This window comes from Balearica regulorum, chromosome 6, assembly GCF_011004875.1.
Source record: "Balearica regulorum gibbericeps isolate bBalReg1 chromosome 6, bBalReg1.pri, whole genome shotgun sequence".
Lineage (NCBI taxonomy): Eukaryota > Metazoa > Chordata > Aves > Gruiformes > Gruidae > Balearica > Balearica regulorum.
In genome coordinates, this window is record NC_046189.1 from 27228648 (window position 1) to 27255196 (window position 26549).

Here is a 26549-nt window from a genome sequence, read left to right on the forward strand (position 1 = left end):
AGGAATGTGATAATTTACTTATTTTGTAATAGCATCTTGCCTCCTAGGATCTTAAAGTGCTTTTAAAACTTCAGTCAAACTCTGAATCTCCTTGTTCCTTGTTGCTTTTATTCAAATGAAGGGAAAACTGGGGGTCCATGGCTGGGATTTGGCTCTGGAGATGCTGCAGCAGTTGGTCAGGTGCCTGTGATCCTAGTTTATGAGAAACGCAGAGCACCTGCAGATCTAGCTAATTGTTGGAAGAGACCTGGTTTCTGAGCAATGCTGGAAAATGGTGTTTAAGTGTACAAATATGTCCGGTGTCTGAGGCCAAAAATATTGGCTGGAAAAACGTCCCCATCCTGTCGTAGTGAATCCATAGTGAGCCAAGACTGGAACCCACAGCAATGCTGGAGCCCCTCTGAAATCCATCCCACAAGGTGTTTTGTGGGATTCATACAAGTATTTCCTCCTTCACCCCAGCTTGCACCATCTTGAAATGAGTCCCTATCCTTATGCAGGGCTAGGACTTCCCAGGTCAAGGGCAGACCAAGGAGCCTAGCCATGGTTGCTTCTTAATCTTTTAAATGCCCGCTGCCCGGTGTGGTTTGCCTCCAGACAGCAGCTGACAGATCACACCATCTCTGATCCACCCTGAGATTTGGGAGCCGTAGCGGGGTCCTGACTCTTACCCTGGTAAATCTGCTCCATTAATAGCTATCAAAGAGCCTGAAGTTTCCATCCGAACTTTATCTGGATTTGCAGCAAGCTGGAGGATTAAAGACCATTGCAGGGGAAGGGAGGGAGCAGCCGTCGCTTACCCGGAATAGCCTGACCTATGACGGCACGTACCAGCCTGGGGTGGGGAGTTGTCCTGTGAGCTCACGGGTTATTAGCAGTGAGCACAGACATGCCTGCAGTCAGCAGCACACCCAGGGCCATCTGCTCCATCCCAGGCTGGTTTAGGAGGTTCAGAAGGATTTGTTAACACAGCTTGCCTGTATGGCTCTTTGATGGGAGCGCTGGGAGCAGGCTTGAGGGCCAGCCTTGTGGAGCCATCATTTTATGCTGCTCAATGACCTTAGGGTTTGACCTCTGGGCTGTTTGTATGGGGCAGATCTGTTTTTGAGGGAGAGCGATATGAGAAGATAACCCCTGCCCTGCTGCAGCCTGGGGCTGTTGTCTCTCTGCTGTGTCATAGCAAGTAATAAAAGGATCAGAGTGGGCTGTATGGCTGGGACTCGCCTATAGGGCCAGTGGGCGTTGGGGCACAAGCCTTCATCTACCAGGTGGGGGAAGAGTGTAGGAAGCAAGAGCAGATTTTTGGTGTAGCCGGGGATTCACTTCTCACAGCCTCTTTCTTGTAACTAGTTTTGTTTTCCTTGCCTTGTTCCTCTGCTCGTTCGCGTCCCTGAGTCCTCTGTTTCACCCACCCCATGTCGTCACTACTGTGGAAAAATGCAGGGTTTCTTATTACTTCCTCCCCCCTCGTTCAGAGCTGCTCCTCAGGTAAGCATTGCTGTTACAGCAGGAGTTTTTCCCTTAGAGATAGGCTGTGAGTTAGAGCCCTTTCCAGTGCCCAGTGTTTTGCAGGATTTGTGCAGAGCACCTCAACATAATGGAACAAGATCTTCACAGCTGGCTGGATAACCCCAGACTCGGTGTGCTTGTCCCAGAGGAGTGGTGGAACTGCAGATAACATGGGAAGCAGGCGCACGGCCACCACAATGAATACTGTGTGGGTGCTGCTCAGTGTTTTACACCAGGAAGCACTGAGGCTGTTCTAAACCTTTGACCCTGGCGACATACTCCAGATTCCTCCCAGTTAAATGGTTTCCTTCCCTCCCCTCCAGGCCTGAAAGCATCATGTCTCTTGACTTGCCAGACAGATGCATTGCCCCGTAAAAAGCTTCATTGTATCCCCAACAGTTCTGTTGATCTGCACATTGGGAACATCATTCCAGCTTTGGAATTTGCAGCTTGCATACTTCATGTATTGATGATGTGTACTACTGGTGTTATGGCTTTTTGGACATCTAGGAAGTCACCCAGCAGGTGGGAAATCCATGCTCCATAGATCTCGTACCCAAGGGAGTAAAGCTGAACATATGGCCTTTGAGCAGCATCCTTTCTAGAAGAGATTCACCATACCACCTGATGAGAAAGATGAGGCCACACTGAATCCTTCTCTCCTGCCGGCATGGCAGAGAAATGTGTAGCCTCAGTGGCGTTGCTGTGGCATGTGCTCCCCTTCACTGGAGCAGAAGAACAAGGCTGGTGTACAGGACTCTGCTTGTCCAACCAATGTTGCTGCTTCTGCTCTCCAACAGGCTCTTCTGTGCCAAGGGTTTGAGAGGAGGAAGGGAATATTTATGCTTTCTACATCCTGTTGCGTAGACAGGTTTACCAAGTGCTTTAGGCGCTTCTAACTGCAGTGTTTGCTGCTGTCATTTGAGCTGCAGAAAGTTGTGCTTCTAAGTCTGGAGGTTTTCGGTTCAGCTCTTGGATGCAAAGAGGACAGTCTTCATCTGTATGTGTCCTTTCCCCCACTTATGCTGACATGAATACCTCAGTGATTCCTGGAGGTGAAGAGAGACTGTTGAACAGAGGGAGAATGAAAAACAGTGATTCCCTTCTATACATTAAATCCTAGCCTAAGTAAAAGGGGAGTTATGAGCCGGGTGCTGAATGACTGCCCTGATTTATCGTGTCCAGTGCCAGAGTCAGTTGTTGCAGTCAGGGGTGAGCTGGGAACATGTGCGCTTGTATGCAGGAGAGGGCAACTGAGATTAGCCAAATAGACATAACACAAATGTCCTCTAGCTTGGCTGTGTAAAAAGATGAGAGCGGGCTAGTAGGTACGTTGGCAGTTGGATTAAATGATCGTTGTAGGTCCCTTCCAAGTGAAAATGTTCTGTTCTATTCTACTTCCTGTTGCATGGACCTTCTCAATGCCATTTGGGGGACCAAACATGGAGGTCTGATCACTGCCCTGCAGGGGAAAAGTCCTCTTTATATTCTGTGAGAAGATCCATGGGTAGGAGAAGGAGCTGGAGGAAGCTGGTTTGGGTGGCTGTCATGACTACCTGGCAGTCCCTCAGAGTGGCTGCTCTGGAGATACTTCCTAGTGGCCTTCCTGTAGACCTGATGGCAGTAGCATGCACCTGCCTTTCCATCTTGACCCTCTTCTGTCCAAGAGGGGCCGAACATGATGGCTGTGACCTGTGGCTAAAGGACTGCTGCGCTCAGCAGAGCAAGAGACACTTCAGCTTTCCAGTCTTTCTGTCTCTTGGGCAGTCATGCTCTTGCCAGCTAGGGCTCCCTTGCTTTTTGAGGTGTTCCCTCAGCACCCTTTCTAGCCCACCTCTTGCTCCCCAGAACCTCCTGTTACTGAGGACTGGGTGGGCTTTTCTCTGTTCTTGCTGGCCCTGTGAGACAAGGCTTGCTTGCCTTTTTTTTTTTTTTTTTTTTTTTTTTTTTTTGGCATGGTCAGGTTTTATTGTTGATTAACGAAGTTGCTGTATTTGAGCTGAACTGGCTATAGTTTATGTCCTTGTCTCCCTGCTGCTGGAGTTGCTTGGGGCATGACAAGTAACTGCTGCCCTCCGCCACAGCTGTGGTTTCCCCAGCCCTCTTGTGATGGACCTACCTTCCTGCCCAGAAAATGAAGTGCTTTGTTCAAAGCCTGGGAGTGATCCACTTAACTGCATGGGGAGATCATTAAGAGAGAAGTGTGATAAGGGAAGTAGTCTGATAAGGATTTTTTTACAGGCTGTGGGGAGCTGTGCTGTGCAGGGAGGCAGGAACAGGGCTGGCTGCTGACACTCTCAGACGTGACACTTAGACTGAGCATGACTGAGTATCACGTAGATTCATGGTGTAAGGTCCCCAGTTGCTCTCAACAGCCAGCTCCTGCCAAGCATGTACACAGTGAGAAAAGGTGGGATTTTCACTGCTCCAGCCTCCTTCTCTCTCTAAGGAGGTCTGTGCATGGCTTTCTGTGTTTTGAGGACAGTCCAGCTGTTCTGGGAGCAAAAAAAAAATCTACCCTGTCTGTACCAGAGACTGGTGTTAAACCAGGAGAAGTGTTACCACACAACACAAAAGGCATATTAGGGATGTGGTTTGTTTCTTGCTCGTCCAGGAGATAAACACCACCATTGCTATTGCTTTGTCAGCAAAAAACATTATACCAGTGAATGACAAACCTCAGTCATGCTCTTTGGTACAGCAAAGTATGAGGTCTGAGTTCATCCTAATTTGTCTGTAAGTCCTTTTTCAAACTATGACTGTGCAGAGAAATATTCCAGAAATTCTGAGTGCAAGAATAAGGGAGACTTTTAAACTTTTCCTTCTTTCAGCCTCATGAGCAAAAACTTGTTTCTTTGTCTCTGCTTTGCTGTATCTGTGTTTGAAGTCTCCTATCTTTCTCTTCTCTTCCTGCAGGTCCTTCAGAAGCTTGGGAAAGCAGATGAAACAAAAGATGAGCAGTTTGAACAGTGTGTGCAGAACTTCAACAAACAGCTGGTAAGATAATTGGTGATATGTAATTACACCCTGGGTTTCAGTATTCACTTCCAGTCATCTGGTGCAATATGCAATTAAATCCCACTAAATTAAGCGATGCCGTAGGCCTATTGAAGTGACCCACAACTTGTAGCTGTTAACTTATGAGAAATTACACTGTGTCTTCCAGTGTCCCTATCATGGAGTCAGTGGGAGTGTATGCTGAAAAATAATACTTGTTCTGCACTCAAGTTTAGGAAAAGAAATAGCTGAACCGGAACACTTCCTTTATTTAGCAGCTGCTTTGTACTGTAATTTTTCCTGCTGGACTGGAAGCAGAGATTTAAGAGCAACATTGTGTCTCCAAAAGATGGATAGGATGGGAAACAGAAAGCAAAAATAAAATTGAACAAGGCAGATTGAGTTTCCTAAGTGCAGCGAAGGGCAAAAGAGACTAAGAAAGCAAATGGTGAAAAGGGAACATCCTTCGATGGCTAAGATCTAAATCTAACTTCCTCACCATCCTTGCACAATCGCTGTGTCAGGCCCGACTCATTATTCTTTTGCATGTCTGCTTCATCCCTATATTTTAGCTCACAGAAATATTTTAACAGTGTAGCAATTTTGCCCCCCGCCCTTCTGCTTAAACAGCAGTGCATTTATATCTTGATCTGGGTGTGGTTTTTTGGTTTTTGTTTTTCTTTTTTTATCCGGAGCTTTCACCACCCAGAGAAGGGGAGAACATCAGTTACCCCAGGGAATTTGCACTGTAGTGCTTGGTGTTAAGGGAAGTGTTATTTCTGTTTCATGGCAGGAGATGCGTACCACACCAAAACTCAGGTGGTGCTGAAGAAACCTTTTAGCCTCTTTGTGCCCTGATGTATTTAGGACCTTTTTCTGGAGCTGTTAGCAGCAGCTGCATCGTGTCTGTTGAGACTCAGCAGATGTGGTTATGTGTCACAAAACCAGCTGAGAAGGGATTTGCCACAGCTGAGTATAATGAAAATCTTTCAGTCTGACTTTGACTTATGTCTAACCAGAGCTGGCTGCGGATTCCTGGAGACTAATGCTCATTCTCTTGGCAGCGATAGTAGCTGTTGCTCCAGAAGTTCATGCAATATCTCTATAGCATGTCCACCAATGATACTCTCTTGGACACAGAGGAATACAGTTTGGCTTCTTTCTGATGATATGACATTACCAGGTGTGACTTTTCTGTATCATTTTAAAGATCAGCAGTGAGGAAATAGCATTTTTAAAGGAGTAATACTGAAAAATTCAAATTCAAACTTCTTGATCTGGCTGTCTGGGATGGCTTTTCAGTTCCCAGAGCCACAAGTGCCAGTGGTGCACTGAGAAGCCTGTTAAAGAGGCACTGCCTCTGTACCCCTTACAGCTGAATTTCTTTTCCTGTCTTGCAAAGCCGGGCCGTGAACTAAATTGTCCAAATACTTTATCAAAGGAGCTGGAGGCTGCTCTGCATTTGCTGCTTGGGGTCTGTTGGTTTTGCTTTGGCCCTCAGTTTCCCTATTACTAAAATAAATGCAAACACCACCTGTCTTAAAGGGCAAACCATAAATGCGTGCTAGCTGGATTGTTAGGATATCCAGGGCTGAGGAATTCTTATGATGCCAAGCAGACTGGGGAAAAAACCTATATGTGCATATACACATACTTGTTTTTATTCTTATATGTATGATATATGTGTGTAGTATAGCTACGTGTGAGATTTCTATGGCCTTTCCTTACAAGGTCTGCTCCAGTGGGAAATGTAAGTCTGGAGGAAAGCTGATCTTTTTGCCGCAGGCTTGTGACAGTACAGCTCTCCTGTAGAACTGACTGGGGTGAGACCAGGCAGTGGCCTTGTTTGCTGCTTGATTAGAGGCTCCTCTGACTCTAATGACTGTGTTGGGCCACTTTGCATATGTTGCCATGTGTGGGTTGTCAGTGAATGAAGAGCAGGTCTAAAAATCACGTACTCATTTTCAACCAAGGCGTCTTGTGATTCTCAAATGGTGATTGAGCAAACGTAAGGGAAAGCATTGCACTTCCCAGCTCTCTGTCCCTTCAGGTTCATATAAGAGCATCACTCTGCGCTCTCTGAATGGTAGGAGCTTTTCAGCTCAGACAGATGGATTTACTGCGTGACAAATGAGCTGGACATAATCGTGCTTCTGCAGGGCTACAGGGCTCGCCTGTGTCTCTTGAAGGCTTGACGAGCAGCACAACTGGCCCCCATATCACTCCTTCATGACAGATTATCTTTGGCAATTAACCTCCCAAGAAGTTCATTCGAAGGCTCCCCCCTCCTTCCCTTTACCAACATCCCTTGTGTTCGGCCACAAGGGTCTGTCCTGAAAATTGCCCTCACAGACATGGGAGCAAGAGGCCCGCTGCAAAGGTGTGACACAGCCCCTGCCTGAGGTGTGCCAGGCTTTGGCTTCTCTTTCCCTGCGTTTGAGATACTTGCTGGAGAGACAGAGAGTGGGAGGCTGGTGGCAGCCCTTACACCTGGCACCGCGTTGTGTTTCCACTGACAGAGCGGCTGGGTTTTGATACCCTTCATGAGCTGTCACTCGTGTGGAAGTTCTGGGTTGGTTTACAGCGTTTCACACCAAACACGTGAGAGACAAGCTGCTGCTGGCACGGGCCGCATCCATCTCTGCCCATAGCCCACGGTGTTTGGCACAGCCTCAGCATGCAGGGCAGACAGCGTGGACTTAGTCTTTGCTCTTGCAGCATAGGTTTGGCTGTGGACCATTACAGTCAGTAGCTCAGAGAGAGACTTTCTGTCCAGGCAAGAACCCTTCATGCCCAGCATTTTCCATTTCATCCTTGTGTAGCAAAACAAGTTTAACAGTTTGCCTCGTACCCCAGGTTGGGAGCTTCTCACCAGTTGTTCATGCTTTGCGTCTTAACAGCTCTGAAGTTTTGCTAAGTAGGGGCTTATCTGGGGCTGTTGTTTCAATGTTCCCCCTCGCCTCCCATAATTCCACAGTCTGCTTTTCCAGCCCTATATTAGTCTAATCTGGAACCAGACATTACCTGTCCCTCTCAGGTGTAGAACATCCCTGCTGATAATAAAAATGTTTCCCATCGGAACTGCAAAAGCAGGGAAGTTATGTTAAGAAGGGGTCACAGTCTAATGCCAGCATGAAAGAATTTCTTTTGAAGATTGCGGGTGAAGAAAGGGTTTCAGGAAATCTCTCTACTACCGAGAAACAGCTCTACGGAAAATCACATACTTAGCTAGTGCTTAGTGAAAGGTATTGTAAATAACACACACGCGCACACACACCCCCACCCCCCCCCCCCCCCCCAACAAAACAAGAAAGCACAAAAAGAAACCAAACCACTGTTGGGTTTTAATTTAACAGAGCTGTAAGTAATAGGTGGTTCATTAGGTCTTTGGAGAGAGAGCTCCTCTGGCCTCCCAAGGACAGCACCTCTATTTTTAAATATGCATCTTCCAGTACATACTGTCCTTCATATTATACCTGGTTGTGTTATAGGCTCACAGGGTTGAATTACAACCATACCTCTAGAAATTCCCTCTGCACACCCTTAAACCTACTGCTCTTTGATAACTGGGAAGTGGATTAATTTTCCAGATTCCGGTTTAACTCTTCCCTACTTTTTTTTTTTTTTAACCTTTTTAGGAAGCATCTTAAATATGCACTCAAGGGTGTTGAAAGCTTCTGTTCTATACAGTATTTGACAGTGTCTAACTGCGTTGCGAGAGGTGTTTGTGCAGAATCGTGGTTGTACTTGACAGCTCACTGTAGCCTGCTTGAAGAAAGCAGGTGCTGCGTGCACAGAGAAGAAGCAGTTGCCAAAGTTTCTCAGGAAAGTGTTAACGCTTAATAAAAAGAAACCCTTGTAGTAAGTGAGGAATCTGCTTTACTGGTGAGCAAGAAATAAAGCAATGGAAATACTGAAGAGGGACTTGGATGGGAACTCCAGGTGCCCAGGGAAGCTGGGGAAATGGATTTCATGGCAAAACTCTGCACATGGGCCTCTCTTTCTGCCTGCAGATCTTACAGGCTGTAAAGTCTATTCACTCTCCCTGGCAGGCTTGATACTTTTAAGAGGCTTAGGTAACGCCATCGTCATGGAGATCAGCTGTAACTCTGACTTTAAACATCAGCAAGGGGTAACTTAGACCACTCCAGCTGCAGGATGTAGCACTGCATATTGGCTGACTGCACATCGTGGCAAGACAAGTGTCTAGAGAACAGCAAAGGCGAGTCGTGCATTGCTGTAATTGCATGCTCCAGTATTCGGGACATGACTTGCAGGTTTTTCAGGTGGTCTATCTAAAAATCTTGATTTGATGTTAATTTTGATGCCGATGTACCTCTCAGGATCCTTTTGTCCTCATGAATTTGGGACTGGGTATCGAGACTTGAAGAGTTCATGAATGTAGGTTCTGTCATATGCTGCTTTAGCAGGACTTGGTCAAGTATGGGCACAGTTTGAGAGGTGGTTTCTGGTTTTTAAATGCTGTAATTTTGAGAGTTACATTCTAGACATTGCAGTGGCCAAAGTGTCTAGTGGGCAAGTTCTGCAGAGGACCTTCCCTGCTGATTAGTTTCAGATAACCTGGAAATTGTGTGTTCGAATTTAGTAATCTTTCAAAATGATACAGTTGCAGGATGACAATGTATCTATCTGAGGGATTTTGCATACTTTCTTCTGTGCCATTTCCTCTTGTGTTCTGACATTTGATCTTGCCGTTCCAGAATGGGATTTCTAACCTGGACCAATGCTAGGCTCTAAGCCATTCTTGCTTCCTGCATCAGGCACAAGCAAACACACGTAACAGCGTGACTGAACTGCTGCTTGTGAGCTCAGCCTCCCTGATGGTCCGCTCTGTGTGTGTGTGCTCTTTGATTACTCTGGCACCTCCTCCCTGGTGGTTTCTGATTGCACTGCTAGGAAGGTCTCATCCGCCCAGGTTTCCACATTCCCCTTAAGCCAGTAAAAAGCTCTACATTTGTTTGCCTTGTGTTTTAAGAAGTCCTAGGACTTTTGCAGCAGATGTCATTATTCCTTTCCTCTTGTACTCTCTTTGGGTCAGTACCCAATACTTCTCCAGGAGTCTGACTTTCTTTTATAAAAGCGGCCAGCTCTTTCCCATCCCTTGTTTCCTTTGTTGATGGCAGTAGGAAAAGAACAATTGTGAACTCATCCAGAACTTTCAAGGCAAGGAAAACAAATTGGGCCATAATGTTGGAAGCAGATGGATTTCTCCACAAAGCTATGCTAGCACTGCCACTTCAACAGTTGGGCAGATTTAACCTCTGTTTAGAGAGCACAGCTGCACTGGGAGCACAAGGGATCACAGCATGAGCTCAGTTGAGGCAAGAGATGCCTGAGTCGTGAGGAGGGCTGATGGGAAACATCTGCTTTTGAAGCCAGTAGCTCTGAAGCAGCTGTCAGAGATGTCCCATGAGCTCCTTGTCTCTGGAGTTGTCTTCAGCTGTCAAAATTCATTATGCTGGACCCCCCCGCAATGGGACACAAACTGAGAAAGAGGAGGAGGAATGGCAGCAAGCTGTGAGGAAGGTGTGAGGTATAGTTGTCTCTTTCCTGCATTCTTGTTTTTGCAGCTACTTTGGGGGATAGTGAGGATCCAATGAGATCCCTCAGGGTAAGGGAAACCCTTTTATAACAGAGATCTTTGCCTCTTAAACTTTTTCTGTACTTCTTGCATGCTCCAGAGGTTGTCTGTGCAGGCATCCTCAATGTTAGCTCCTTCCCTTGCTTTGACATGCACTGTGGTAATGTTGGTCAGCTTCTCAAGCCTTGCACTTCCTTTTGTTTCTGTTTGTATAATGTCACTGTCTGGATTTGGGAGTATTTCCCTGTCTGCTTTGCACCGCTGTCCATGACACGTGGCAAGGTAGAGGGACGGTGGGCCTCAGTATGCTTATCCTAGTGCAGGAGAGCAGTCGTATGGGGAGGGCATATACGTGTGCACATCTCAACCAACTTCACTGTGAAAATCTCCATGACCCTTTCTAACCTGTGCTCTTGTACTGCACTGCAGATGTGTCATCTGAAGGCTCAAACTGGCAAAACTCAGCCCAGCTTCTGGTTTTAATTCTTTGTTTCCTAGTGAGTGAGATCTGCTGGCAGGCCACCTCCACCTTAGTGAAGCTAAAGAAAAAGATGGTTAACTCTGTATTTGCAAGCCCTGCTGCACAGGACAGTTTAGAGAGGATGTCTGGGCAGGTCAGGGGTCCCTTGTACCCACTTTGCACTGAGGTTTTGGTTTGCAGTGTGGCAGGAAAAAGTGGTAAGCAAAACTGCTCCCAAACCAGTACAAAATAAATCAATTGGATCTGTCTTCTATATCGTACAGCCTCCCTTCAGTTACAGTTATTGCATAGACCCACTAGCCCTTGGCTTATAAACTAATGGCTGCCCTTAGTACCCTCTCTAGTTGCTTGTTCAAAATCAAAACAGTAAAGCTGGCTCTGCTGGGAAAAGCAAACCACAGCTTTACACACATCAAGTTACTCGGTACCTTGGTGGTATTGTTGGCCAAACGTGCCTGCAGGCTGTGGGCTTACCAAGTCAGAGGGCTGTGTGGTCTCCCTGTTAACATTTATGTTGCATGTGGTCATAGGGCTGGTGCGTAGCCTATCTGCAAGACCACGTTGGGTTTTTTTTTTAATTTAGAAATGCTTTACTGCTCCTTCTTGCACTCTCTTTATATGAGAAAATAACTGATGGTCTTCCCCTCACGTTCACAGTCCGAAGGCACGAGGCTGCAGAAGGACCTCCGAACTTACCTGGCTTCCGTAAAAGGTAAGGTCTTCATAAGCAGAGGATTGTTTCCCCTCTAGTGCTTACATACGCAGTGAGGTTTCTGCAGCCATCCCCTTCCTGGTGTTTCCTCAGGTGTGAGTTGTAGGAAAGCTCAGTTTTGTCTGGGTGGGGGATCTTCCAGAATCCTTCAGGACCAGCTGGGATGGAATGGGGTTGTGCTTTGATGCTGAACAGGTGGTGCTGTCTTAGCAGATAGACTTTCATGATGAACACAAAGGGTTTGATGCAACTGCATCCTTGGTTCCTTTCTCTCTCTGGTTACCTTCCACCTCTGTGTTATCAAGGGTCAAACATTCTGTAAGGAAGAGCTTAGCATTTGTTATAACTCTCCTGTGTCCCCATTCCTCAGGTTGAGGGTTAAGCTGTGAGAAACACATTATTTCCTTCTTTCTGAAGCAGTTCCCTCTTCCTTCCTAGCCATGCATGAGGCCTCCAAGAAACTGACAGAATGTCTGCAGGAAGTTTATGAGCCGGATTGGCCTGGGAGAGATGACACAAATAAAATAGCAGAGGTAAGACTCTGTCCAGGATGTGGGGTCACCAGGCTTGATCTGTCAGCAGAGATGAGCTTTGGAAGCTCTGTCTGCATGCCACGTTTCTTCAGACGTATGACTGCGCAGAAGAACTGGGAGAGACAAATTCATCATTGGGAAGAAGGGAAAGCTGAAGGGATGTGCCCTGTACTTTTGTCTGTGTAGGACGCTGTCCCTGGATGCTTGAATGCTGCACAAAGTTGTATGCTTGTGCCCACAAGCAGTTTTTTCCCCCAACAGTGGCTAAACAGGGACAGAGGATGCCAAAAGAGAGTTAGTAGGGTCAACTGGATGCATTGCTTATGCTCTGTGCAAGAGAAAAGGGAGACTAAATCTATGGCCAAAGCATGGTCAGAGCAGCCATTGTATAGCTGTAACAACTTCCCACTCACAGCGGTACCACCAGCTGCCATATTTTGCTTGCCACCTTGTTTGGCTGAGCCATGTTTCACCCCAACCTGCTGCTGTTCTCATCCCTTGGTGAGGTGATTGTCCAACTTTCCCAGGTGTTTTCTGTGGATCTTAGGGCACAACCTGTCACTTGATAGCTTGGATCCCCCTTGGCATGTGTGTGCGGTGGGTCCAGCTGGAGGCAGGTGCCCTCTGCTCTCCTGCTCAGCTGTTGTGCTGGGCAGCAGCTGTGACAGCTCAGCTCTGTGGATCCATCTGCCACGAGGCTGCAGGACTGGGCTTATCTGCAGCTGTCTGTGGCATTGGAGCAGTGAGGAAGGAATAGATGGGAGAGCAGGAGAGAGATTCTTCCCTCCTTCTGCATTCCCCTGCAGAAAATCTCACCTGAAATAACATCTGCATCTTGCCCAGGAAATACTGACTTCAAAGCAGATAAATCAAACAAAACCTGAACATTTCCAGGTCAATTTTTGCATTAACATGGAAACTTTCCATTAGGAAGTGCTGTTGCAGTAAATAATGGAGTTGTAATTCAGCTGCTTTGGCTTCATGTTCTCTGTTGGCCTTGTTTCTTCCTGAGCCACTGCGGTGCCTCCTGGGAGACTGTCCCTTCAGAGGATTTGAGCCAGAGAGGTCAAAGGGAGCAGGAGTCCTGAGAACTAACTGTAGCTATTCTGAGGGGCTGTAGGAATATTTCCAGCCCTCCACCTCCTCCTTTAATGCCTTTGTTTATATTTCTCTCTTTCAGGAAAAGACAGGCAGGAGATAAGTGCTATTCCTGCAAAAAAAAAAAAAAAAAAAAAAAAAATTCCCACATAAAGGGGGCATTTTTCCTGAACGTTTTAGCCAAACCCTTTCGTTCAAGTGGAAAAACAGGAGAAAGTGTCAATTTCCACCTAATCTAAAGTGTTGATGGGAAGTTACTGTGCCTGAGATAAGATCAAGGATAAAGTGTGCACGGGTTAGGGTGCAAGCCTTGGATGTGACCTCCATTGGGCTGTGGAGGCAGGTGGTGTGAAGGCTGAAGACTGCTAAAATAGCTTTCTGTTATTGTTCATTATCCTCCAGAAAACTGTGTTGTAATGAAAAGCAGAAAATGCTGCCTAGCGGTGTCAGGTGTTTCATTCTTGTGGCTGCTGGGAGAAGAAGGTAAAGTCAGCCTGACCTTCATCTTCCCTTCCGTTGTATGGACTTGGGCTAGCACTGTGGAGGAAAAGATGGGTCTTCAAAGGGAGGTTCGTGAAGGGCACTGTGTCCTTGGAGAGGTCACCTGAACTGGCAGCATCAAGCTTTCTTCTGTGTTTCTACATTTCTGGCATGACCTCTGTTTTCAACTAACTTCTCTGCTCCTTAGTTTTTCCAAAGAAATGACTATTTCTTAAGAGCTTTGGGGGACTGAAACTATTGACTTGTAGCACTTGTGGAGGAACAAAAGGAAATACAGAGCTCTATGTTCTTAATAGTTGGCTCATTAATTTTGTTTTTCAGAACAATGATCTCCTCTGGACGGATTTCCATCAGAAGCTGGTGGATCAGGCACTTCTGACCATGGATACGTACCTTGGCCAATTTCCAGATATTAAAGTAAGCTTCTATTTAAACCTTTTGATCTAGAGAGTCATAGAAGATGAAACCTCATAAGAATATATTTCTTGCATCCCCATCTTCTTTAGGAGGATGTGTGTGCTGTGCTGCTGCAAGCTGTCCTTATAGAGCAGCTGAGATCTTTGCAGCTCATGTGAAAATGTTAGGTTCTCCTTTTGGGTTTGAAATAAGAGTGAAGAATACAGGGGAAAGATGCTGAAGAGAAAACATAAATGCGAAACAGGAGGATCCATAAAATTTCCTATTGTATCACAGTGCAGGAGGGCGGTGTCAGCAATAACTCACAAGCTCTCAGTCATTCTCTTCAGCCCTTTGGTTTTTTAACTTCCTTACAAGTACAAAGCGTGGAGGAAGTTGCATGTGGCAAATGTGCTTTATAGGTAGAGGCTGGTATGGAAGGTAGATTAATGTGTGTTTCCTGAAGTCCTGCTGTACATACAACCAGCTTTTTGCAGAGAAGGGGGAATGCTGGATAGGTGTTTTTTTGGGGGGAGAATGTATCCAAGGACCTGGACCTCCCTTCCCCCGCAGTTATCTCCCCTCTGTTCATTTTGAGAAGGTTATGCAGGAAATGTCTTCACCACATGGAAGTGCTAGTAATGATATCACCATATGGGAAGTATCAGCTTGGCTTCTTCCCAGTGAAAACAACCCTTTCCCCACCACATGTCTCCTAAAACGTTTGTCAATATTTGTTGCTTCAGGAGGATCGTGGTGTATCAAAGGGGGGCAGGTCACAGGCTTGTAGAATGATCCCTGAACAGCAGTGTCCTTGCCTCCTGGGGCTTCTTGGTTTTGCTTCATTTTTCCAGCCTGTTCTGTCCCTGGAAGTCTGAAGTGGGGAAGGACGAAGACGCTTGCTGCTGCTTTCCGCCCGCCCAGGGCTGTGGAGCTGATTGCTCCCTGCGTGCCTGGGTTAGCAGCGCAAAGGCTCGTGCACTGCTTCCTAAGCAGAATGTTTTATTTCAGGCTCGCTGTAGACTCAGACTTCTGCACTTCTTCAGTCCAAATCACATTTTACTGGCCTTGTCGGCAGTGCACTGGGTCACCTCGGAGTATCATGTTTCTTCCGTGCTTAGTATCTTTAGGATTTCTTAATTCTGCTGGGGTCCCGCTGAGGTTTTATTGTGGGATTTTAAAAGCAGCACAAAACTAACCAAATTCCACCAAAACTCAAGGTGCTGGGCATGGAGCTCCCATGGATCCTTTCTGTCTTCCAAATGGGTCACTAAGGTGTTTCTTACTCATGTCCCTTTCTCAGTCTTCAAATGATGGTCTAGAAAATGGGAAGTTAAAGTAATTTTATGCACAATTTAAGTAATGCTTTAAAGAGAGCACTACTCATCTCTGCTTCCCCTTCTAAAATGAGAGAGAATTTGGCTTTCTGTTGGTTCTTACAATAACATATGGAATTATTTCACAGAGTTGTCTATTTGTTTAAAATGAACTTTCAGTGGTATGAATTTAAAAAGGTCAATATGTTTTTATTAGTAGTTCAGCTGAATGCATCATCCTCCCTAACCCAGAGCAGTGAGAGGTGCTCATATCAAGTCTGATTTGTTCAACTGGTAGAAACTCTTTTAAGTACTGTTGTTGAAGGTTGCTACAGTTGTAGAAAAGGGTAGTTTGGCTTCAGAGAAGGTATTAGAGTTCTTTAGGGTGGCAGGCAAAAAACCCCCAGTAATTTACAGAATATTTCACTTGGTTTTGGTTGTTGTGGTAATAGTTTTCTGTTTTGTGTTTTCCACAAAAGCAAATTTTCTGCTTTTCCTGGAATTCTGGCATTACTGTGATAATGAAAGATGATTTATGGAGAGAAGATGGTTTTAATTTAGTTATGGCAAAGGCCTGGTTTTTGTTAACAGCCCAGTAATTCCAACGTGTGATGAGTTAGATCATGCATGCATTACTTTTTTAAAATTCCAACATATTCTGAAATCTTCTTCACTGGAGGGGCCGGACAAATTCCCTTGAATTTGTTTTACTTCCAACAGGATCCACAGCAGGAATGTGAAAACATAGCATTCCTTTAGTAAGGAATTTTTGTAAGTTAAAGAGAATAATTTTTAAATGTTGGATGGGGGGGATGTGAACAAAGACTCTCTGTTTTTTCTAATTGAAAAAAAGGAATGCAAAAAAGTACTGTATCCTTTCTTTGCAGGTCAGTTTCTATAGCTTCTTGGAGTAGGACTCTTGCATAATCTATAATATTATGGAGTGAGTGATTACTCGAGGTTGCAGAATACACAATAAAAGTACAGGTCTCTGCAGTGATCCTAGAGAAGATAAACCATAACCCAAGTTCTGAATAGCTGTGGAATTGGTGACTTTCTGTCTTGCACTGAAACTGGTGCCCTGTTTCTACTAGGTTTAAAACCAAATATTGGTAAGGAGGGGAAGGGAAAGTGTTTTGTGGTGGTTATTTATTTATTTAAAGGAGACTAAAATTAGGATGGATTTATTGCAAAGCAGTAAACTCTGTTGGAGTTCAGCTTTTATCATCAGATAGAGGTGGGTAGCTGCAGCTTTCCTAGAGTCCTACAAGGAAGCTACCCTGCAGCCTTCTAGGACTGGCCCAAATCCCATTCCTGCCATCACAGGCAATCGTGTGATCGGTGGTTACTCCAGGATGACTCGTGGTGTATCCATAGCTCACAGCATTTCCACGTGCTGTAGTGGGGGGTCAGAAGACTGGGGCTGCAAAAAAGGGCAGGAATGACCTTGTTGTGAGAGATGGGTGACACTGAATCAAACTCTCTGGTGGGGTGACACGGAAACCTAGAAGTGATTGTTTGCTATGTCACAGAGGTGGGCAAAACTCCCTCTATCTCTACCAGTCTGACCCAGGGGAAAAATCCTCTCTCTTAAAACACATGGCCAGATTATGGATTTATCTGGTCTGCGTGGAAGATGCATTAACTAGCATCTCAGAGGTCGTCATATTGCTGGAAGCCCCTTCTGACATCCTGTCTCCGTGCCCAGCTGGCAGCATGATGTCAGGGAGGTGTCTTCTAGTGACCTCGACTGTGAGGTGGCTCAGCTTCTTTGTAATTCCTCTCTTGGAGTGATCTGAGTGCTTTGAAATCAGTTTGGGTTTGCGCGTGGCTGAGATCCTGCAGATCTGCCGTGACTCACGTAGAACGGTGACTGCATCATTTGCTGAAAGTGCAGAGAAGTGCGTGTAGGAGACGTGCGAACTGGTCCCAGCTGGTCTGGCAGAAAGATCAGCCCTGAGTGTGGTTTTGCAGCTTATCTGCAGGAGCCATGGGAGAGGAGACCGCATGCCCCTGCCAAGTGCAGCGGGGAGCGGGGGGATTTTGCTTTTGCAAGTAAATCCCAATGCTGATTCTTCATCTTGCACTTTCAATTTCCCTGGATGCTGTGGTTAATTAGAAACCTTTCTGGCTCCTTGCCATGCCTTTTCACTCCAGTTCCACAGCCTGTCTCTAGACTGCTGATTGCTGACACTGGACCTGACTCTCCAAGCTGGGGTGGTGCTAGGATCAGGCTGGGAAGACCTGTGCTCTGACCCACATAGTCTGGGGTGTTTGTAGAGAGTGCGGGGGTTAGGGTCTAAAGGGGATGGATGGTGCTTAATCCAATGGGCCCGAGCCTCGCCAAGGTGAATCTGTGCTGGGGGGAGAGGGCCTGAGGCACCTCAGGTGAAGAGGGGTAATGGAGGATCAGGCCACAGGCCTGACTGTCTGTTCTGGATTCTCACCCATGGACCTGTCAGTATTCCATCCCTGAACACGGTCTGGTACACAGTTGAGTCCCTCCTCGAGTTTGCTATGGCTTCAGTATGCCTTGCCTATTAGTGACACAGTGCTACGGGTTTTCCCTCACACTTTTCTTGCTTAATAGCTGGTTGCAATGGACCACTGCCTGTGGCTGCTGTCACTTCTGTCTGGACCTCCTGTTGCAGGGTCCCAAGTGCTGTCCTAGGCGTATCCTCCGCACGCAGACGAGTGCTTTTGCTGTGCTGGCAACATAAATGCCTTCTTTTGTTGAACTTAATCTTTTGAGCTTCCACACGATCTAGGCTTGTGAGCTGGTTAGTTAGAGACTGGCTGCAGCCTTCAGGGGGCCCTGAAGATGATGAAGCAAGGTGCCCATAGGATGCAAGGCACAGCCCTTTGCCTGGCTGGGTCTGCACTCCTGAGGAGCTCCCTCTAGAATGGTGGTTGTCACTGGTGGCTCCCAGGGCCACCTCTCTGGGCAGCCTGTGTGGAGTATCCAGTGAGCGTCCATGTGTGGGCAGAGCATGGGGTGCTCTGGAAGTTGGGTGAAGAGGAGGGGCGTTTTCCTTGAGAGGCTTTGGGGTTTTGGCTGCTGGGGAAGCTTGTCACAACTCTTTTCTCCATCTTTCTTAGTCTCGTATAGCGAAGCGAGGAAGGAAGCTTGTGGATTACGACAGTGCCAGACACCATTTTGAAGCCCTGCAAACTGCAAAGAAGAAGGACGAAACCAAAATCGCAAAGGTAAAGCAAGCAAGAAGGATGTGCAGCCATCCTTTCATTCCATGAGGTCTGCAGTTGGTTACTGAGCAGTTTTTAAGTGCACCTCTACCTCTTCATTGGATGTGTTTTGTTCAGAGAGGTGTAGTGAACTGGTGAAGTTTGGCTCAGTATTTCAGTCTCATATGTTTAGTTCTAGGAAGCAAGGTGGTCTCTGTTGTGTTGGTTCAGACACACCATCATCAGTGAGCATCTCTTGGTGGCCAAGGCCTAGGTGTGCATTTCCTCAGATGTTGCAGGACCAGTAACCTCTGTCAGGAAAGCCTGTGTGCCTCTGGGAGAAGCAAAGCCTTGTAGTGCCCCATCAAAATTTGCCAGTTTATCTGCTTCTTGGGGCTCTGTCTCCCCATCGTATAGCAGGGGTGAGAGTGGGTGTTACTTGAGGTTGGCATTGTGAAGTCTTCTGATATTCTAAGACAGACACCCTTAAGAGTGTGAATTACAAGTTCATTGGTGGAAATGCACCCTATGCACACTTGATGACTGTGTTCTGTTGTCTGTTGGTCACAATTACTGCACAATAAATATGACTGAAAGCAGCAAAACAAGACTTTTCTCTTGTCAGAGTGTGGTTCCATTCATACTTGTGAATAGCTTGATCTAGGGTTAACCGCAGAGTATGCCCAACATGCAAGTGCAGGATTTTTTTTTTTTTTAATTAAAATAAATGTCATTAAAGACAAAATTTAGATTTTTATTTTAAAGGTAGCTGAAGAAACGTGATAGTGCTAACCTTGTTCTAGAGGAGGCATGTGGTTCAATTACCTGCCGAGAAAATAAGCTGTGGATTACTCCTGTACCCCGAGTGAATTTGAACCCACGTGCGCCACTCCACAGGACAGATCTGGACACAACAGAATAGTCCAGGGCTGGGGAGACATCTTTAATTCTCTTGAATGGGGGCCATGGCACATCAGGACTCTTCAGGCTAGGAGCATTGCAGAAAACAAAGAGCCTGGATCTGTATCTTTTAACCAGGCTGAGAAGAGTTGTCATCCTTTGCTTAGAGTTATTTCTGGTAGGGGGAAATATGGTTTATGTAAGAGATGCTAGTGTTTCTTCTGTATAGAAGAAATAAAGATGCATCTCTCGCCCAAGCAAAAGATCTGCATTTAATGGCCAACTGACAGTAGTTTTATTTTTAAGCTGCAAGTCATCGGTCATGTGCTCACCCAGTGCATGCACTGTGATTAACCTTGACAGACAAATGGGAGAGAGATTGATGGCTCAGGTGTCATTGCATCATTTGTGTGGCAAAGCAAGTCTTGGTTCTGTATGCAAGGCATGAGGCCCAGCTGGTTGTGCCTTCTATTCAAAGCAGTACTTCACTGTGTTTGCGGGTAAGAGCAGAATTTCCCTGGGGCGTGGTATTAGCATTGGTGCATGCCTGTGGGATCTTTGCTGCAGTGGAAATGTTTTTGTAGGAATTCATCTACTCAGGTTGGTACCTGGTGATCTGCACAAAAGAGGCTGGCCGCCTTTGTCATTGCTGCACTCGCTCATGTTGCCCCAAATGCTCATGTAAGACAAGGGATTGTTTGTTGCTCTTTTGTTAAATGATGAAGAACGGTGCAGTTTGATTGAAATGTTGAGATTTAGGAGTTGGTGCTCTGTTCCTGATTCAGCCTGTGCAACCGTCTCTTAGTACTTGTTTTGTACTCTTCTTGTTAGCCAAAATGTGCAGTAGATCAAATCTTTCCACCCTCTGCTTTAGGCCATAAGCTCATCCATGGGATAATATGTGACACTGTCTTGATCCTATAAAGATGGGATCAGTAAGTCCCCGAAAGTTATGTCTGGGTGTTCTTCCCGAACAGGCAGGTTTCAGAGCCCAGCCTGCGACCCCACGCTGGCAGTCTCGCAGCTCTGCAGGGCTGTGGGCACCAGCCGGGGCTCAGCGTGCGCTAGGCTGTCATAGGAAGTTCACCTCTCTGTTCCTCTGACTGCGATTTTGCTCGTGTGACCGTTGAAGTAGGGTTGTTCCAGTGTACGGTGTTTTGGAATATGATGATAGGCCCCTAGTAAAGAGAAATCTTGTTTATGACACAGCATACAAATGGAAACTGATTTGATTTATGTTTCATGGTATGGTAATACAAACAGCAATGCAAATACTTTTTTGGAGCTGTATGGTCTCTTTTTTTCTTCTCTAATGTATGGATGTTCTTTTCCCGCTCAGGACTCCTGCCACTTATTGCTAAACTCACAACCTGCCATTAAAATAAAGCACTGTGGACTTTCAGCTGTTGCATGCAAATAATGACAGTTGTTAATTAATCCTGACCTCTCTTTAAGGAGCTCTCACTTCACAGCCATGACTTTGGAGTAAGGTTGTCTGTGTGCTAGGCCACTAACAACAATATCTGTTGCTCTTTACAGCTGCCTGGCTGGTCTGCAGTATCCCAGCCCACACTGGAGCATTAATTACTGCTAAACTTGGCATGCTTCAAAGGATTTGTAACTGATCGGTCCGGGATGTTTGTTTTTTCTCTCGCCTTAGTGATACTGGTTTGGCCCAGCCTCTAAATACACTCTTTGTTGTGATTTTAATTTTTTTTATCCTAAGAAATATATGTTTGTGTCTCTCTTGTTCTCTGTTTATTTTTTTTCTCTTTTCACTCAAACATGCTCCCTCCCCCCAGCCTGTTTCGCTGCTTGAGAAAGCCGCGCCTCAGTGGTGTCAAGGGAAGCTACAAGCTCACCTCGTTGCGCAAACTAATCTGCTCCGAAATCAGGTGACTGCTGATCTACCTGGCTCTAACCCTGCATGCGCTATTTTGGGCTCTAGATTGTACCATGCAACTAATCTCTAGGCAACGTTCACTCTAGTCCCCTCCGTTAAGTGTGTCCTTGGTATTCCCAAGCCACAGTGGGCACGTGGAAGTTGCTGACCAATGAATGAATTTGTGTCTGGCCTATTGATTTCTAATCAGGTGTGCTAATACTGAACTATTGTTTTCTCCCCCTAAAATGAAATGAGGATGAAGAAAGGCTATAGAATAATGCCAAGGCAGGTGATGTAATGTAGTTCCTCCAATTATTCCTTTCTTTTTCTTCTAAGAGAAGCAGTCAATTTTTATTGTTGCTGGTTCAGAAAAAAAAAAAAGAAAAAAAAGAGGAAAACATTGGAAAAATTGGCTTCTGCATTTCTACTGTTGAGTAAAGCCAGAAAAAAACCTCATTGCTTCAAAAGCAATTTCTATGACTGCCAAGTTAAGTTGCAACATGATCCCATGGTAAAATCCAGGTTTCCAAAATGGGCACTGTCCTGGCTGTTGTGGTCTAAATGAACTGTTTCTGGGTGTACAGAGGTTCACTCTGGGTAGGAGAAGAGGTGGGCCCAGACCAAGGAATTTGCACCCCATGTAATATATTTGAACAGTTCCAGGTTGAGGTCATGGTTACGTCATGTGGCAGAACTTGGCTGAACATTGAGGTTATAGCATCTTGAGGAACATGAGAGCAGCTCAGAGAAACTGCAGGGACTAAGGATTTCAATCCTACTTGCATAGGAGAAGTGTGGCTTCCTGATGAAATCTCCCTTGGTATTTACCTTGGAGCTCCTTAAGGGATAAGAGGCAGCTGACAGAAGACAGTGAGAAGAAAATGCTTTCAATGGACAAGGGATAGTAAGTCATTACCCATACTGGGAGGGCGCCAGTTACCTGCTCATCAGTTCCTGGTGAGCTCATCTGTTCTCATTCAAATGCTCCTACATTTTCACATTCCTTGTCAGTGAATGAATTGCAGCTTAGAAACATTAAATCGCTCTCACCTTGTAAAGCACATGGGTTTTTCACAGTTTATGGCTGCAGATCAGGGAAAAGACTAGATTACCACATCAATAAAGCCTGGGGAAAGAACAGCTGTTAGCAGTCCTGCTTAAGATGCATGGCAAAGGGAGGAAATACGTATTCATTCTTGATTGAAGGGAGAGGGACATTTGGCAGCCTGCCGGGGCTTTTCCTGTGCCTCTACCACGCTGGGAACGATCTGCGTGGTTGTGGTTCTTGACTGTTCTGTTTGGCTGGCGGTATTTCTGGAGGACTAGAAAGCAGGTACGGGAAGTTTCTGAAGCCACAAATAAATAAATAAATCAGCTCTTGGGCATTTTTCCTTCTCAGACTGGCTGGGGTGACTGGGAGTAATACTACTGCCCACAGATTGCCTAGAGAAACAGTACGTACGCGTGCTCCCTCATCCATTGCACTCTGATCTTAGACTGGCTACTGAGAGCTTATCAATAAATTCACTGTATTGGGTGGCTTTGCCCTAAAGCAGGTGACCAGGGGGTACGTAATCTTTCCACTCGCTGTGTTGTGGGGGTGTTAACCTCCTGCTAAGTGACATTAATATTTTCAGTCACCCCAGATATTTTCAAATCAAGTTAAGTCCTCCTTTAAGTTTTTCCTCTTTCACTCTTGAGCTAAATAATACCATTGCTAACCTTAATTTTTTGTTTCTACTTGTGTGAATCTTTGAGTTTTGGTTTATTTATTTATTTATATTTTGATTGGGGACTAACAGAAAAAAATCTTAATGAAGAAGATTAGTTTGTATTCTGAACTTGTGGGTTTTTCAGCTTTTCACAAACACGAGCAGGCAGCAAAAAAAAAAAAGGCTTCAGTTTTTATATTTGCATGACTTCAAGACTGAAGGCATTACTGACAATCCTAAATCTTATTAAGCTCTTGATAAAAGCAGAAAGGCTGATAACACTGCATTTATTGAAGAGCTTCAGAATGTTAAACCTCAAAAAAAAAAAAAAAAGTCCTTCCCCTTACCAGCAGCTGGGTTGCTGTCTCTTCTTCTCTGATAATTTTACAACCTCCGAGCAAAAATGAGGTCAGCAGGACCTATTATTTCTACTGTAAACCCAAGCCCTCCCTTCAGCATGCAAACTGCTGGCTTTTTAGGCCTTCAGCAGATACTAACAAAAACAACACAGTGGTGGGTTTCTGTAAAGTCTCCTGGGGGGTTTGCTATTGCAGCTCTCGGTTACAAATTTTGGTGACTGCAGTTTTTGAAACAAAAGGGAAAATGGCTTAGAACAGCAAATTTTTGCCTTTTTGCTAAGCTCCCTTAAAATGCTGAATACAGACTAAAAAGCAACATCCTCAGTGCTGCAGCGATAACAGAATGATATCTCTGTCTGTAAGGAGAGCCAGCACGCCGGAGTCCTGGGCTGTGCTGCCCTTCTGAAAGGCGGGACTGGTAGGGTGCCCAGCTGTCCTCCTTACCCCTGCCTCATGGATGTCTAAACTATTTACTGAGCAGTGCGTAATTACCATAGTTCACAGCACAGTTTTTGAAGAGAAATGGTGACCAGATTGCCTGAAAGCACTAGGCTGGATATTGCCAGTCACTCATGAGTGCTGAGATGCATCATGGAGGAACGTGATGGGGAGTGGCTGTCCCCCCTGTCACAACTGAACTGGCTGTGCTTGGCACTCTGAGCCTTGGCTAGGGGGAGGGTCAGGAAAGCGTGTGCGTTGTCCAGCTCCTGCTCAAACCTTCCCCCTTTCAGGCAGGGAGAGGATAGGAAGAATTTTCCGAGGTCACATTTCCTGGACCTGGGCATTGCGTCTTTCCGCCTCAGTTCTCCATCAGGTTGGCAAGGACGGCAGCTGAAATAGGAAGTGTGCAGCTATGGTAGCAGTGGGCTCTGCCCCTGACAGCAATGTCTTTCCTGCTTTCCCCACTGTACTGGGTGAGCTGGCTTTTCTTCTAGCAGGGCTCATGATCAAGTTGATGTCTGTCTTTGGCTCCGTCTGGAAGCAGTCTGGGCTATCTGCTGTCAGGACCCCTGCTTGAAAGCAAAATAAATCCCACTGGTGAGAAGATCCCTGGGCTGACAAAGGAGCAAAGAATTCATTCAGTGCTGTACCTGGGACTGAGGCACTAGATGGATCCCCGATTCCTACAGCTACTCTAGAGTGAACGTTGCCTGTTGCTGATTTTGCCTTTGCCTCGGGATGTCACAATATTCACACATTGCTTTCCTAGGTTCTTTGACCTTCTGAACAGGTAAACGAGAGAGGGAAAGACTATTATTATATTCAACGTATCTGAAAAGCTAACAGCATTCAATGGTGCCTCATCTCCCAGCTATCACATCTCCTGAGTTGATTCTGGTACCAGTCTAGTTTGGAAATTAGAGTAAGATAAAGCCAAAGGATGGACTGGCATTTTTTTCCCTCCCTTTAAAATGGTTCCATTAGAAACATTCATTCATAGAGGAATTTTAAGGCAGAATGAGTCTTTGTGATCATTGTCTCTGATCCAGCATAAACTGTGTCTCTGTTTAAATGGGTTTTTTGTTTGTTTTGTGCAAACTCTCTCGAAATGTTGGGGTTTTCAGTGAGTGTAGCAGTGAAATACAGGGGTTTCTGGGTGGAAGTATCATGGCCCCTTCTCCCACTGCCTATTCCTCACAAGGTCTGCTTAACTTTTGAATACGTCCCAGTTGTGTCTTTTTCTGGCGGAAACTTTCTCTTCTGATCTTGAGTACAAAGTCTTAGCCTTGCCTTTGGCAGCAATGAGCAACCCTCTGAAAGGTGGAGCTAGCTGGAAAGTAGGAGGTACTGTGGCTTGCTCCTAAGTCAGGAGAGAAATTTACAGTGTAAGGATCTTACACAATACTGTGAGGACCAGGACCATGAACTGCAAAATATTTTTAAGTCCTTTGTCCCGTCAATCCTATCTTTGCACGTAGCTGTCACTAAGGGGCAGTAAGCTGGATTTCTTTAATTAAGCTGGCACAAGGAAGATAAAACTTCATTTTGTAGAAGAGGTAGGAATCTGACTGCAAGCTCATAGAGAGATCCAGTTCCCCAGTGCCTTTGGGCTCTTTGCAGAGCCCTGCAGCGCTGTGACATTCCTGCAGTTGTCACGCATAAGTAGGCACTCGTGCTGACCTTTCTGTTAAGATGCGTCGTAAAGTTGCTCGTGCAGGGATTTGCCATCCTGCGTCCCACTGCACAGGGTTATGGGAGAATGTGGTGCTGTTGCAAATTACCAGATAGAAACATTTTAATTAGCAAGCTTTGAGTTTTAAGTCGGGGTACTGAAGAGAGGAAGAGGTCACCTAGGCTAATACAGGAAGGGGAATGTGCTTGTTGCTGGTGTCATCTGTCAGCAACAGAAACCAGGATCATCCTTTTTGTCACGGGAACCTGGCAGAATTCACATATCAGTGTTGGGGTCTGTCAGTGTCTAGGTCAAATGAACAGATGAAATTTAAACTCTCAGCTGGGAGAAGGAGGTCCTGTACAAGGCCTATTTCCTTTTGTGTTGATGTCCAACAGCCAGCCAGGGCTTGCTCTTGTATTAGATCCTCAATGATAAGAGTGTGTGAGACCGCTGAAACCAAGACCTGCTGCTCACGCACTCCAGCTTGCCCTCCTGCTGGCACAACTCATGCTTTGCATACCCTTCCTTGCTTCTCCAGTCAACTTTGTGAGAGCTGTATCAGCCAAGGATGCAGACCTCCTCTCTTCCTCAGAAGAGATGGGGCTTTGGCATGACCTTACCCTAGCAGAGAGAGTCCCCATGAGAGAGGACTCTTCTTCAATGCCGTTTGGGATGGATTTCAACTTTCAGAGACCTGGCAAGGGGCAGGGACCATTATTATCTTCATCTATATCTGAGCTGGAGGCTGAACTGCCTGACCAGCTCTATTCAGTTTTTGAAGCCAGGGAAACTTAAAGAACTTAAAACACATTAGTGGGTGTTTGAACTACTTTCTGAGTATCCAAACAGGGAAATCCCTTGAGAGAAAACCTGAGAGTAACACATGTAAACTGAAGGGGTATCAGGTCATGTGCAATGCAACTCGGGTTCCTGGAAGACTCATTTGGGATGGTGATAACCCCCATGCCAGAATTTTGCCTGGTATCCCAAAGAAGTCACAAAGAGTCACAGTTGTCCCAGCCCTGCAGGGTACTTGTCTGTGCTGGAGCTGACAATCTCCCTTCTCTGTTATTAAGGCTGAAGAAGAGTTAGTAAAGGCTCAGAAAGTGTTTGAAGAAATGAATGTTGATCTGCAAGAGGAGCTGCCCTCACTATGGAATAGGTGAGTGCTGGAAGTTTTCCCAGGGGCTGGTTGGAAAGAAGTGAAGACCCAAGCTCTTGTATCACTGTTCTCCTTGGCTTGGACTTG

The 26549-nt window shown here is 45.8% G+C and overlaps 1 protein-coding gene across 1 annotated transcript in view; it reads left to right on the forward strand.

The window, feature by feature from the left end:
- Positions 1-26549, forward strand: part of BIN1 (bridging integrator 1) — a 101273-nt gene that overhangs the window by 39326 nt on the left and 35398 nt on the right. The window contains 7 exon segments of the mRNA XM_075756994.1: positions 4426-4506; positions 11247-11301; positions 11740-11834; positions 13755-13850; positions 18245-18352; positions 21031-21123; positions 26377-26462. Coding sequence (XP_075613109.1) covers positions 4426-4506; positions 11247-11301; positions 11740-11834; positions 13755-13850; positions 18245-18352; positions 21031-21123; positions 26377-26462 — 614 coding nt within the window.